Source organism: Plectropomus leopardus, chromosome 17 (genome assembly GCF_026936395.1).
Source record: "Plectropomus leopardus strain MGB_pleo_1.0 chromosome 17, ASM2693639v1, whole genome shotgun sequence".
Classification (NCBI taxonomy): domain Eukaryota; kingdom Metazoa; phylum Chordata; class Actinopteri; order Perciformes; family Serranidae; genus Plectropomus; species Plectropomus leopardus.
The window spans coordinates 14,557,852-14,573,066 of NC_142192.1; the positions used below are offsets into that span (position 1 = coordinate 14,557,852).

At 38.8% G+C, this 15,215-nt stretch overlaps 1 protein-coding gene across 3 annotated transcripts in view; it reads left to right on the top strand.

Annotated features, from left to right (window-relative positions):
* Positions 1 to 4,229: 4,229 nt before the first annotated feature.
* The window catches only part of snx13 (sorting nexin 13), a 32,748-nt gene continuing 21,762 nt past the window's right edge, over positions 4,230 to 15,215 (top strand). Inside the window, exon 1 of one of the 3 annotated variants that reach the window (XM_042506386.2) lies at positions 4,230 to 4,394. In XM_042506386.2, coding sequence (XP_042362320.1) covers positions 4,383 to 4,394 — 12 coding nt within the window. In that variant the 5' untranslated portion in view covers positions 4,230 to 4,382. Of the gene's footprint in view, positions 4,395 to 4,451; positions 4,749 to 15,215 lie in introns of those variants that run through there. The other 2 variants (XM_042506383.2, XM_042506384.2) reach the window with 2 other exon arrangements.

A 15,215-nucleotide genomic window follows, 5' to 3' on the forward strand; every position in this document is an offset into this window, starting at 1 on the left:
TTTGTGTTGTAAATTTTTGCAAATCATGGACTGGTTACATTTGGTCCATATTTTGTAAAGGATATGTTGAAACTTTACATTTCTCAACAACACAGTGGTGATGGTATGGTGATGTTTAGGCTGAAAAATCGTTTGGTTATGGTTAGAAAAAGATCAACCTGCGTTTGGTAGCATAAAGGCCCTTAACACACAACGCAACACAAAATGTCGGTGGAAAACCCCGTGGTTCAGTGGGTCAACCACTGCTGGGAAAACAGACCCTAAACACTGATTAAAATGCCACAAAGGGTCACCAATAAACAACTGGTGTTGTTTGTTGGTGAAAAAAGACCATGGATTTTGCCCTGTATTACTTACATTTAAAAATGTACCAGTTTTACTGTTGACTATCCTTTTAAAACAGATGTGAAAAAATTGTGAACCTATCCTAACCTGACCTGATCTTCTGGGTGTTGAGTATTCCCTCTCTGTGGGTTTAAAACGCCCATACAAACTTCTCAAACCACTCCTGCAACATACTGCACAGTAAAGCACTATACTACATCCACCTCTGCGCCTTCAGCTGCTTTCATGGAAAATACTCATCATTTAACCATAATATTGCTAAATACACTGCTTCCAATGGGGTGACAGGGCAAGGCAGAAGCAGTATGTACCTATATGTTTTCTTCTTTTTTAAATTTGCAAATTTCTGCCAGACTTTCAGCCACAGAACTAAATGTTTCAGTCTATAATAAACCTGAAACTCTTCTCAGTATGCTATGTTTGAGGATCACTGCTGTGCTTTCCTTTGAAGAGATTGTTGAATGTTTCCTAAACTATGAAGGACATGCACAGTGGTGGACAGTAACAAAGTACATTTACTTAAGTACAGTTTTTGAGTATCTGTATTTTACTTGAGTGTTGTCTTTTTTTTAAAAAATTTATTACTTTGACTCTAATATATTTGAAAGAAAATTATTGTACTTTTGCCACCACTACATTTCTATGAAGGCTTTCATTACTCGTTACATTTGCTTTGAAGTCAGCTGATATTTTTAATTTTTCTTTTCTGAAATGCAGAGTCACCAAATCCAAAACATATTGTTTGGCGGTGGTAACAAATGTTCCCTTTTGGACTCAAAAATTGGATGGCTTTTACCCCAAAATAAAACATTGTCTAGAAGTTATTTTTGGTTGTGAAGTGTGTAACTGGGCTGTTAAGGTAGGTTGTTTATTAATTAAATAATTGCTTTATTTATTATTTTTTGAAGAAGCTGCATCTACAGCAATCCCACTGTTTGCAAGACAAGGCATGATATGAAGAATGTTTGTTTTGAGCTACCAGTTAATGGAGAGACAAACAAGAACTGCAGTTAAATTTAAATAAAAAATTAAAATGACAATGGCGGTCCTTTTGTTTAGTTGTGTTTCACAAGCTTTCCATTCTACAGGTTTTAGAGGTGAGTCAGTGCATCCAGTAGGTTGTTTTAGATACCTTAGGACCTGTAATATGGACTGTGATAAAACACAACAAAGCTTTGAGTTTTTTTAAGTACTTTGAATGCATTAGTGTTTTTAAATACAAGTACTCTTGTACTTTAACACAAGTAATAATTTGACTCAGCAACTTTCACTTGTATTGAAGTAATATTTGACCAGGAGTATCAATACTTTGATTCGAGTAAGAGAGTGGAGTACTTTGTGCACCACTGAGCATGCGCAGCGTGATTTATTCAAGATATTCCACTAATACTTGTTTTTAGGACATCCACTCACCTTCCAAGGAGTTTGTGATGGATCGATAGTGACCTCTAGTGATGAAGATACAACACTGCAGGTCAGTGATGCGTGTTTAAGAACACAGTAACACCTGTTTTTCCAGACTTTCCTGAGGTTTAAAGACATTGCATGTAATGAAATGTACTTAATGTATTTTCTGTTTTAAAAGCTAGGCACATGATGAGCACCTGCGAAACAGGTTGATCAGCAAGCCAATGTTATCTTGGTTCCTGCATATGAGATATCACTGAACCCCTTGAAACCTGGACTGACATCGGTTTTGCTGTGCTGTGTTGAGATGCCTTTCACAAGCTATTTAGTCCTTGAAACCAAAGCAAATTTGTTGCATTTCTTTTGAAAGCATGGTGGAAAAGGCAATGAGGAACTTGTCAAGAAATGTCCTGCAAATTTCAAGATATTATTAAAAGGTGGCGAGAAAATGGCCTCAAAAATTTGTTTAAAAAAGAGGAAAATTAACACTCCAAAGGAAAATGTCCAGAAAACTATAAGTATAATTATTATAACCATATAATTTAAAATAATTTTACAGGGGGTCATTTTCTTGTTTATTTTTGTTTTTTACTATACTTTTTTGTGCTTATTTACAGGTATTTTCTTATTACTTTTGGGGTTTTTTGCTATCTTTTTGGTGCCATGTCTTGTTAAGTTGCTCATTGCTTGCTTTCCATGTTTTTGTAAAAAATCAAACCAATTTGCTCAGGTTTTATGTGGTTAGCCTCGAAGAACTGTCACCAATTATCTTGTCACCTGTTTCACTCACAACAGGCTTGTAAGTCATAAAGGATGGGTATAAAGTCTACTGTCGTAAAATGTGTGTGAGTGTATGACAGACTGACAGAGAAAGACATAGAAAGCCAGAGGGACATAGAGACATAAGAAACATGAGAGGGCAGGGGAGGTCTCTTATGTGTGCACCTGCATGTTAGAAGAATGGGCAGCCTGGTGAGCGCATTACTTTCTCCCGGACATAGAGGAGCCAGAGACCTTATTTTGCTTTATCTCTGCTTGCTGTGTGACCCGGCCGAGGCTCTGTCTACCTGGAGACAGGTATAATGACCTAGAACAACACAGAGGTCTCCTGTAGCCAGCAATCGTGTTTCCGTCACACTGGGACTGTTTGTCTTTGCCTCTCTGTTTCCATCCCCACCTCCCTGCTTTCTCTTTGCCAGGCAGTGTAAGGTACAGCTCAGGTTAATGAAGCTGCCACTGGAGCAATAAATTATGCATTATCACCAAGTTTGCAGGTAGTCATTGGTCAACCATGTGATCAGACTGCACACTGGTCTTTCTCATGCAGTCTTCTAATAATACATTTTATTTGGCTGGTGTCAGGAGGTTTTTTCCCCCGAGACTTATCATCATAAATGTATAAATCTTTTTAGATCACTACTATGTTAAATTGGGCTGCAAGTTACATTAAGTGATCAAACCTATGTTGGTGTCAAATAGCTAGGCACCTGAAATTTTTCACTGTGATAAACCTGAGTAACAGTTTTCAAAAAATAATCAAATATTGTAAGGTATTAGCGCAGCTGATTGTGCATTTGTTCCTTTTCCCCTCAATGATAAGGACAGAACAACAGTCTGATGCATTAATACAGGCAGTTAAGATATGATATAAATGTCATCAATACCACAAACATTTTGAAAAAAAAAAATAGAAATAATAAAAAGAAATAATGGTAAATACCTTGGTACATTATGTTGTTTTCGTGCTTAATAGCTCTCTTAGATTGCATTTGGGAGATGAGGTCTTCTGAGAATTAAAAAAAAAACTGAACTATAATCAGTTTGATCAAAAGTAAAGTGGCTTTAATGATTCTGAAAAGGAGTTATGGTGTTTTTCTCGTAATGAAAATACATATCAGACTGGTCAGGGAATTCAGCCTATCTGAGTTGCAATATAGCCTATATTTCAAAGAACCTCAAAGTGAACTCATAAGAGTAAAGTGATTGTAGGTAATTAGTAAAGACAGGAATATAAATACATGTACAATGCTACAATGCACAACAGATAGCCTATATACACAAGTAAGAAGAATAATACAAAATAGATGCAATATGTGTCACCTGTTAAATGTAGCCTCCATTCAAGAGTTGAATCAAAAATCTTTTACAAGTTAAACCTGACAAAGGCAGCAGCCATGCAAAACGACCATATACAACATGATACACAAACATTCACAATAAAACATAAGAACAGCTTTCAACACAGTGCCTCGAATATTATAGTTGAGATTATTTTAATATTATTAAACATGTTGACTAAACTCACATTTTTTCATAGTGGTAAACCTGGGTAAGATATATCACATATTTAAATTATTCCTGTATTTGGGTCAGTCAGTCGTGATTATCACTGCATTTGTGTCCGTCAATCAGTCACGGGTGTGTGTCTGCGTCATCGCATCGCAGCCAATCAGATCACGACGTCCAGAAACGGGGCACCCTAGACGTAAACCTTGCAAACATGGCGACACTCCGAAGAGAGTACGGAGATTGGAAATACGACCGTTTTTAACCGAGAAAATAACCTCCTCTTCGCATGTTACAATGTGGTGGGGTTAGCCAGAGCCACCGCACGTACAGCCTTTTAGACGATGCTTGCAGAGGTAAGTTAGTGCCGCTGAGACAGACGCGTGTGTCGGTTGCCGTAGTTTGTTTTCCAGTGATATACACGGCTAGTTAGCTTGTAGCAGCTAGCGCCTTAGCGTTAGCCCCGCAGGTAAACACTCTGACAGGGAGAGGACGGCACACAGCCGCTGTGCTTTCAGAAAGGCTGTCTGCTATAAGTGGCAGTGAGCCCGGGATTACTCGGTTAACGCTAAGATAATACGATGAGCCTTGGACATCTTCACTGTCAACACCGTGCTGGAATTAGCTCGACACAGGCAGTGTCGGTAGTATGCGTTTAGATTATGAGTAACGTCCCTCAACAACAAATTTCTACATCACAACAAACACAGGTGAGCTGGGCGTTAGCTAGATAAAGGAATTAAATGTGAAAGGTGAAAAAAGTTATCTACTGGGTGTCAGCGAGATTTATTAGGCACAGTTGTGGACTTTATAGACTGTTTTCTCTGTGGTTAGCTTACCTTTCTGTTGGTAGCAGGTATATAAAGCAGTGGCAGCTAACGTCAATTTTTTATTTAATTTATTTATAAGGACAACACATATTAATCGACATCTCTGTAAATGTGCAAGTGTTAGCCAGCTGGCTAATTTTTAGCTGTAGTCTTTTTGCGAAACGTTTTGAATCCTATAAAATGATAAAAATTACAGAACGAAGACAGAAGAACACCATAAAGACAACAATAGCAATAACAAACAGGACTTCTCAAGACAACACATGCAATGCAAAGAAACAAGAAGCAAAAGAACATTAGTACAGAACAATAACACAGCAACAATACAACACAAATAGCCATGCAAGCAGTATTAAGAAACGACACACAACTAAGCATTATATGCAGACATACAGAGCAGTAAAAGCAACAAGAAACAGCAATAGACAGTAAACAGAGATGAAATACAACAGTGATTTTGCAGATCTGAATGAAATGTTAAAAGATGCAGTTATGAGTTTACAATATGGTCATATGCACTATTACATAGGACATGCAACACGAATTTAACCATGTTGTTAATAAAATAGGTATTTCGTACATGCCCATGCAAAGCTGGCTGCCTGACCATGGGCAGAAGACACGGGGCAAGTTAGCAGCAGGTTAGCCAGAAATAACTACAGTAGCGTTTCAGTGAATAATGTACAGTGTTGATTAGAAATGTTCACATATCTGGTTTTCCAAAAGCCAGGCCTTGAGCATTTGTATGAAGGTGTGATAGGATGCCAGAATAATAAGTGTTATAGCATTTCCTTCTCAGTATTACTTTGACTTTAATCTGATACATCTATACACAGTTGCCCTATAGAGATGTTTCCAGCAGCATCCAGTATCTAGCCTGTCAGTCACAATAGCTCTCTTCTCTTGTCAGACACAAACAAGTGGCCTAACGCAGGCTTCCCTTAAAATATTTATAGAAAAGTCTTGAGTCCATTGTTGTTGGTCAGTGGTTATAAAGATTATGCCTTGGCTTGTGATCACTCAACCTGACAAGCCATTTTTTTAGTGTGACTTGTGATGACATTGTGGTTTTTGTTACAGTTCTCACATGATGCAGTTTCTCAATTTCCTGATTTTTATCCAGATAGACTACTGACCATAACATCTGCTGACAAGCAAACAGACTATACTATCCACCTTAACTGAGCGGCAGGTGACCTAGTCACATCTAGGCAGCTCTCCAGCAGTTTAAGTACAGGTTTAGCCTCAGTAATAAGGCTTTAGCTGCCAATGCACTCTTCTGTATGTCTCACAGGGAATACTGACTTCTGTGTTTGGTGTAGTCAGGTGTTAAACTATAGCTTGGTGGCTCTTTGCATAATGTTGCTCCTGTTAACCTTTAGTCTGTAGTAAATTATGGGTTTGTACTGGACCATCCCGGGATGCCTTCACACCAGTTATGTAGAGTCCTCTTTATTAAGGATGTAAGATATAAAGTGAAGTCATAGATAAGTAGATGAAGCAGCTTACTTGCAGCTTCAATACAAATGGGGCCTTTTCACTTGTTACCAAAGTCATCATTATGATTCAAGATCTTATGTTGGAGGACGTTGCCTCTTTGCTAATAATAAGCCACCGGCTTTAGTCCATGTAACTACCCTCTGACCTCTTCACCTCCAAGGATTTGTCCCAGACTTTTAGTAACATTGTCTTTATTATAGTTTGCTTTCTGCTGATTTGCATTTTGTGCCATTTGATTTTAAATGCATGTTTGTGCATTAAGCTGTAATGCAAATGTTGCTGTCCAGTTTTGTAGTTCTGTTGCACATTCAACAGTATAATAGAGTTTGGCTGAAGACATTGGCATAGACTTTTTGTCTGTCTGACTGTGATTAACTCCTTTGAGCAAATGGCTTACGTACATAGCTTGATGAATACACTTTGTGCATGGAGTTCATTTGTTGTACAGGGCCTTGAGTTCATTGTGTGTTTCATCCACAGGCATACAAAGTAATCTCGGTACTTTCCACCCCTGGCTAAATCTCATTAAGGTGTCTTAATCAAAGCTTGGTAGACATTGAGGCCAGCAGCACGCTGTCACATCAGGCCTGCTTGTCATCTAGCACACCTCTCCCTCCTTTCAGTAAATAAAAGCAGTTGCCCTGCCAAACAAACTGACACTTTTAAAGAATTAAACCCTGTCCAGACGTATGTCTTGTATCCAGATATATCCACAGTGTGTCTAGGTCATGCTGAGACACAAAATGCAATTCCCATTTTGCATCACAGTTAAGACTTGTGCCACCAGTTATGATTTTACTTAATTGTGTATTCACTATCATTTGACTTCACCTGCTACAGCTGCTAAACCTTACAAAACAACACATTTGGGGCTGCACAGGTGCACTGACACCTACTACCGCAGAGGCTGAGATTTAATTCCCAGTAGGCGTACCTCTTCCCAGTGGCTTTCAGTTGGTGGGATGCTTCTGGCCTAGTGATTCCTTCTAGCTGGCAGGGATCTTGGTGTATAATATAAACCTCCAGATAAACTCTCCCTGAGAGGCTTCTCGCTGAAAGTGAAAAGAAATATCAGGGGACATGGGTGTATGGATCAGAGAAAGCATGCGGTTGATTTCACCCTCAACCAGGGTAAGAGTGGAGTTAGCTGTGTCAAACTACAGCTCAAGAGAGCTTGCCATACCAAATTGGACAGAAAAATAGGAGAACAAAATAGTGCTCAACCATACAGCTTGGGAGAAGATGGCTAAATACCTCAACTTGGCAACAAACTTATTTATGGGATGTATGTGCTACAGCTGGGAGACGAATCAAAGCTGAAACCCAACATTATGTATCTTAGAAAGGTGTTGGGCCACTAAAACCTTCCACAAAATTGTGGATTGTACATTTTTCACCAAAGCTCCAGAAGAGATTCACTAGCCCCCAGTGTCTGCATTTGGTTTTTTTTTCTCCACTCATTCGTTTGGATTTTTCTTAACTTTGTCATGCATGTTACATGTTGTCACATGTACCTGCTACCACCTCTCAAAGTCTACTTCCCTGTGCAGTCACATCATCAGTTCATTTAGTAACAGCTGTGGCATGGCTACATGGAATCTGATTAGGTTTAACCACAAAAAACACTTGGTGAGGGAAAGAAAATAGTTTTGGTTAAAATGATCACTTGAAACATGGAACATAAAATCTTGCGGGAGTTTTTGTTAACTTGTGGTTACCATTTATACCAAACCTTACAGCTGTGATTAGATTTTTAAAATGCATGACAGTGCAAAGTGTGATCAGAGATTCTAGTGTGTTCAAGGTGATCATACAGTTTTGCTATCTTACATTTTTACCCTGCTGTACACCTCCAAAGAGTGGCTGCTATCTACTATGTACATTTACTCACACAAAGCTCATTTGTTACATTTTAACTGGCACTTCAAATTTGTGCAAGGTGAAGTATTTTGCTGGCCAAACACCAGGTTTTCTGTGATTACAAAAGAAGAGCAGTTTAGCAAATTATCTCAGGTTATATTTCAGGTGCTGGGTTCATTATGAGATTGTTTGCCTGTTGCAGAGCGGATCATTTGGCCTTGTCTGCTTGCCTGCCGTACTTGTTTCTCCACCTACTGTTAATTTAGCTCAGTTAATGATAACTCAAGGCTTGTTAGTAGGGGATTGCACAGCACAGGTTTTGAATTAGCCAGCAGCTATATTTTCCCAGTACATCGGCGCTACTGATTGTGTTGTTTGTTAGTGTGGGCTGTCAGTGATTTGACAGCAGAAGGCTGACCTCCTTCAGATGACAGAGTAGGTTAGACATGCTGGTGAGGTTTCAGCCTACCTGCCCATGGACAAGACAGCATACCAGGGAACTTTTTATTACTGTGTTAGCGCAAGTATTACAGCATCTCATTTTATAGAGTAAGAAATATGTTACTATCAATTTCCAAACATAAACAAAAAGATAGATAATTGGGGAGCTGACCCCCAGCATTAAACCTGCTGTCATTCCCACTATATTGACAAGCCTTTTTAAGGAATAGATTGACTTTACAAAACAACCACAATTACTTTTAAGTCCTCAACAATTGTGGAAGATTTGTTTATTTCTCCTTATAACCCTGACTATTTCAGTTCTCATTTTGAAATTAATGACAACATCAGAAATGTTTCTTGTCTTCTCTGGATGTTATTACTGATTAGAGCTGAGCAATATGGCCCTAAAATAATATCACAATACTTAAGTGTATTTTTGCAATTACGAAAACAAAAACAACTGCATCAAAATAAGTTTTATATGTCAACATAAATGCAATAGTTTGCCTACATACATTCAATAAAAACTAAACAAAAATGATCCCTCATTTCTGTAGTTTGTAAACAAAGGCAGCTACTCAGATAATTCTGGAGATTTAATCCTAAAGCTAATATGGTAATATGGTAGCTCTATTACGGTGGTCCTGGTGGATTAGGCCAACAAGATCCTTCAGATCCTTCAGCCCCACTCACTTTCCATCCCACTGAGGCATTAACCCCGGATCTCCCACAGGAGAGCTTTAACGGGCTGAGTTAACTTTTCACCTAATCACTACACTTGTCCAGGTTGCAGCTAAGTGCTTGTGGATTTTTGCATAGATCACAAAAATTGCAATATCCACCCATGAGCACTGCAGTTCTTCCCACATCGTGTGTGTCTGGGTATGTACAGTGCAGTATGTGTGTGGCTGTGTGTGGATTTGTTTTCAAGTGGTGCCAGGAAATCTGGGAAATGATAATCTCCAAGACACTGATAAGAGGCTGTGTGTGCATGTCTGAATGTGCCTGGAGTCAAGGACGTCCAATAGTGGAACGTTTCACAAAAACCTTCACTCTCTATGTGGCAGTGCTTTTAAACACTTAGATTATCCGCTGTTAAAGTTGCTACTAGCCATTGTAAGTTTGTGTTTGAGAGAGAAAGCAAGGAAAGAGGAATAGACAGATGACATATATTAGCAAAATAATACACATTTCTGAAATTATTTTTGTGTTGTAGTGAGGGTGAATATTTCTCCCCTTGATCTCTGTCATTATGTTAACAGAAGTAGTCATTTTCATCATAGAGCTTCTTATCACCGGGGCTGGCTGATCAGTTGAATGAGTTAAGTACATTTACATTTGTTTTTGAATAACAGCCACATTTATGTCTCTCTGACTGTGCCGACATCTTGTTCAGAGACTCAAAGTATCGTCACACTCATGTTCATGTGTGTCCATTCAGTGTGGGTTGCGTAAGAAATTGCCTAGATGTTTAGATGTGTGTGTTCCCGATGGGCTTGGGTGTTAATCACTGGAGCAGATGGTTCATGTTTAAAACCCTGTGTAAGCTGTAATGACTCAAGAGTGTCGGTTATCGTCTCTCCTACAGAGCCAAGCCTCACAGCCTCATCACCTCATCACACGGCCCTACTGATAGCCTCCACATTCACTGCTGCTCACTGGCACCATTGACGTCACGCTGGACTTGCGTTACTCATTTGAACTACATTCAAATACTTTCTCAGGGAATGATTGCATTTGGTAGGATGGACTCAGACAGTGTTTTTTTTAATCCAGGAAAAAGGCAAATAAGAAAAATTACTTTTCCTGACAATACTGTTCAAACAAAAAGTGTTTGTAAACTGTACATTTTATCAAAGTGATAGATGAATTTAATTGAGACTCCTTAACGAAAAGACGAGGCAACAATGCGTTATGAACAGAACAGTTTTTGCTTTTATCGGTTTTAATTTGATGAAATGTCCTAAATACTGAAGAAAATTTTTTGTTTGTGTTTCAAATATGATTTCATTTTCACACATTAGTGTTGGTTAAATCACTGCTGTCACTCTTAGTCGTGTTTTTAGTGATTAGGAAATAAATTATTGTATTTTGATTTAAATATTTACTTTAAAAAATTTGGCATCAGTAGTTCTAATTATGTATTAACACTGTAAACACTGTTTACCATTTGTTCTGGCAAACAGAAGTCCGGCTGACATCTATTGCATTCTTGAAGGAATTTAGATGTTTTAAAAAAAATAATTTAGCTCGCTCTGACAGTTTTTGGCAGTGTGTTCTTGGATCCTGCTTATCGAGGTCTATGTTATTCACTAGAGAGGTTCAATAAGAAGTTGCCGCTTCAGGTTAATCCACAGTTATGAGACTTTGTTCTCACTCTGTTATCGTGTGTGTGTATAATGCGTTTACCTGCTAGCATGTAGCCTAGGTTCTAGGCCTGATAGGTGCTAATATGTGTCAGTGGTGACTGCAGTGGGCTGCTGCTGAAAGCTACTAAACCAACAGTGGTGCAACCGCCCTCCCTGTGATTACTGCGTGGGTGAAAGGTAAACAGAGTAGATGTGTTACTACAGGTCAAGCTGTTCATTGAGGTTTGCATGACAGTCATTACCTAGAGTTTAGTTTGTTTTTTTCTTTTGTATGGTGACAACATTGTAGCTGATAAAACAGTCAAAGTTTGTGGCAGCCGAGCTGTGAATAGCATTCCTTTGTATTTCTACCACTCCTAGCTCAACTGTAAAATAGTTCTCCTCTTTAGCCAGCCCTATTCTCTTCTCAGAGTCCCAACCCTGCTATTACTGACTTTGTCCCAGCCAGTTATGACTTAAGAAAGAGGGGGTAGTCGAGCCAGTTTGGGTACATTCTGCAGCACGGAGACCATTGTGTTCGCATGACTCAGTGCACTTAGTTATAGTCATCTTTTTGCATTTAACTAATTTCTTAGACTTCATGTATAAGCACTCCTTTTATTTTAATATGGGTAGGGGATTTAGAGAAACTTGGTTATACCAGCTACATATCTGTTGTGAGACTTAATCTTGGCCATGTAGTGTAGCCTGTACTGTATCTTAAACAGGGTAACTAAGCCCCTTTCCCACTGCACAAAGACTCACGAACACGCTCTAACATCTGGCTTTTGTATTTAAAGGGAATACTTGATGCAAAAGGCGTCATTCCAGCTGAGCTTCGCTGCCTCTTGGGGCTGTTGCTACAGGGTGTACTTCAGCATTTTTGTATTGTCCGCCATCCACCGCGGACACAGAGTATACAAGTAGATCAAGAGACAGACTCGCTCCTCTTGAGGTTTCTCAAACTCAGACTGAAATCCCATCAAATTGTAAAAATAATCAGCTCTGATCAAATATCAGCCAAGATTCTGTTACTGTGTCACCTTTTTCCTCGGCAAAAATTTTTTCAGAAACCTATTTTAGTGCCGTTTTAGCTGTAATAGCATTTATAATAGAGTTTGCAAACCGTAAGTGGCTTTTTTGTCCACCGGCTAAATGGTTAGTAAATGTTCAAATTTGACCACCACTCAGTTGATTACTAGTGTTTTTATGTTTTTTTTCTAAATTTGTGCTGATTTGAGTGTTATATAAATAAGCTTTATTGTTAGGCTGTTGATAGTGACATTGTTGCTTTTTTAATGATAAAGATGACACTTGTTCATTGTTAGAACACAGACGGGCAAAAAGGCGGAATGAGGGGCGCAGCGTTTTTACACCTGTTACACATTGGTTACGTCTGGTTGCTATGATACAGAATATCTGTGGAACTAAAAATGTCAGTTCTTGGCAGAGTGATGGTGCCCTCTGGCTCTGGCCCTCCCTCTTGAAAAAGTGAAGGCTGAAGCACGTACTGAAAAAGGGCAGTCTTGTCGCTCTGTGTGGGTTTGTTATTAATTTCTCCATTATTTTTGTTGTTTACCAATGCGGTGGTTGGTCTTTATGATATTTGTGTGTCCCGCCCTTCCTCCACTGTGATTTGACAGCTAGGTATCAGGTGATAGTAATGAGCAGCCGTAGCATTTTGCTCAAAATATACGTGTTCAGTGCAGAATAGACACTCGGTGTCTCGTCACACTGCTGGCATTTGTAACAGAGTGAACATGATTTGATATTGTTATTTTTCTTATTATTATCAGAATTATTATTTTTTTAAACATGTGATGTGCTGAATATTGTGATTATTTAACCTTTTTTCAGCTGCAAAATATATCCACAAAGGAAAACTTTATCAAACATCTGTTTTATCAAATAAGATAAAGGTTTTCAGTTTTCATGAATATTTAGTGCAGCAAAATGTATCTAATGGACTGAAAAAGCTATTGATTTTATTATTTTAGTATTTGTATATGATGGTAATAATTAATGTAACAAAAAAAGGATACTTGCATCTTTGCAACGATACAATATTGCTAAACAAAAATATCAAGATATCATGCTGTATTGATTTTTTTCCTTAGTAAATAACCGGCGCTCCCATGAGCACTTGGCATTGCAAAATTGCAGTTATCCCAACAGCCCCAAGCCTTGGTTTAAATTTAGTTGGGGGCAGGATAGTGTAGAGAACTGATTACTGAGCAGTTACATGTAAATGAGGGTTTTAGAGTAATTGTAGCGCATGTGTTCTTGTATTTCCTGCCCTGAACTGATTTTTCCCATATCCAGGTTCATAAACGAGGTGACTGTCTGCTGTGCATCATATATTTCAGGCCATATTCTATTAATACAATGACCTATATGTTTAAATCCAGTTATGCTCTCTTGTCTCAGCCCACGCTCGGACAGGCCTGCCTGTTATTCGTTTACAGTGAGTAGGTAAAGTCGGGGTCAGTGAGTCCTCACTGACAGCCATCAGCATCATGTTTTAATTTATCTAGTGCGCTGTGTAATCAGCTGGTCCTCAGCTGGTTTGGTGACCAGCGATGTCACAAGCTGATCTGTAAGATCTGAACTGGAGCCAATCAATTAATTTCATGAAGCCTGATCCAATTTAGATCCTTTGTTCAGTGTAACCCATCATGCTTTGGATACAGTACAAACAATAGTGGCCAGTTTGAATAGAGATGTCCACACTGACAGCAAAGCTAGCAGAACAACAACTACTTATGCCAGATGAAAGCAACCAACAACAGAAATGATAAATCCAGACACTGTATGACTTAAATAGGCTAAGCAAGAAGGTACGTTTTTGTCGACAGACTTGTTTCTGTGGTATTTTTATTACAGAACACAATTTTAAGTAGTGTTTAAGATTGAAACTTAATGAGATGTTGGAAATGCACAAGTTCAGAGGTTAAATAGTATTAATTTTCATCACATGATGCATCCTTATATGCAGATTTTTCATTCATTCAAAATACTTGTGCGTGGCTGTACCATATTCACCCTACCCACTGCCAAACTCTGAGCAGCTGATGGCCTAACCACTAGTTTCTTTTAAACTGATACTTGGTATTAGCACATACTCATTATCAAGTTACCCAGACTGGGAGTGGAAACAGAATAAAATCATCAGGACATCGGAGTCATGAGGCATCCATGTGCAGTCTGGCAGGAGCTCACACATTTCTGTTGTACTGATCATATTCCTCAACAATAGTTTGCTGAGTCAATATCCTCTAGGGCTGCACAAATATTATCAAACTTCTATATGGTCATGTCCAATTTCCAAATTACCAGAGCGATTGGTTTTACTAGAGGTAAAATGTGTCTCAACATACCATTAAAAATGAAGCATTGTCGTGCTTCAGAGATCCCACAGCCTACTTATCCTATTCTAGATGTAAGGGAACATGCGTGTTTGGTACAGACCTCAGCAAAAATCACATCTTCATCTTTATTGTTATTATGTATTCTCATGAATATCTCAAGAACCCTTTTAGGGAATTTATTGTAACTTGGCACAAATGTCCACTTGGACTCAGTGATAAACCGATTATAATTTTGTGGTCATAGGGAAAAGTGTACTTGACCTGTGGAGGCATACAACCTCATGGCAGTAATTTTAGTTTTTATATGTTTTCACTGAAAATGAAAAAAATAACATTCCCTCCATGATAACTATACATTGTAAGCTGGCTGGCCCAGTTGGCAGCATGTGCGTCATCTAATTGTCCATAGCTGGCTGTGGCAGAGAGAACAATGTCTCAGTGTCCTGAGGAAGCTCTATCCGTCCCTATCTGGCTCGATCAGTGGAGCTGCTTATCTAAGGAACTCTAGTATGAATGTAGGGCAGCTGAAGATCATCACCGCTGATCATCATGGTGTCTGTTTATCTGATGGCTCCATGGTCAGAGTGTGAGACTCTGTGAGCGTTTTTCACATTCAGCCATCGTTGTGTAGATAACTGCATTTTTCACATTACTGCATGACATTGTGCATTATAGTACTTAGCCAAGGTTTGCATGGCATAGTTTCATTAGTCTGGCTTGCACATGCTGGGGCAGTCAAGTTTGTGGCAGGCTCATCCTTCACATCTCCCACCATGCATACAAGAACAAACACTGTGTAGCCTGACTAATACAGGATTTTTCAGACC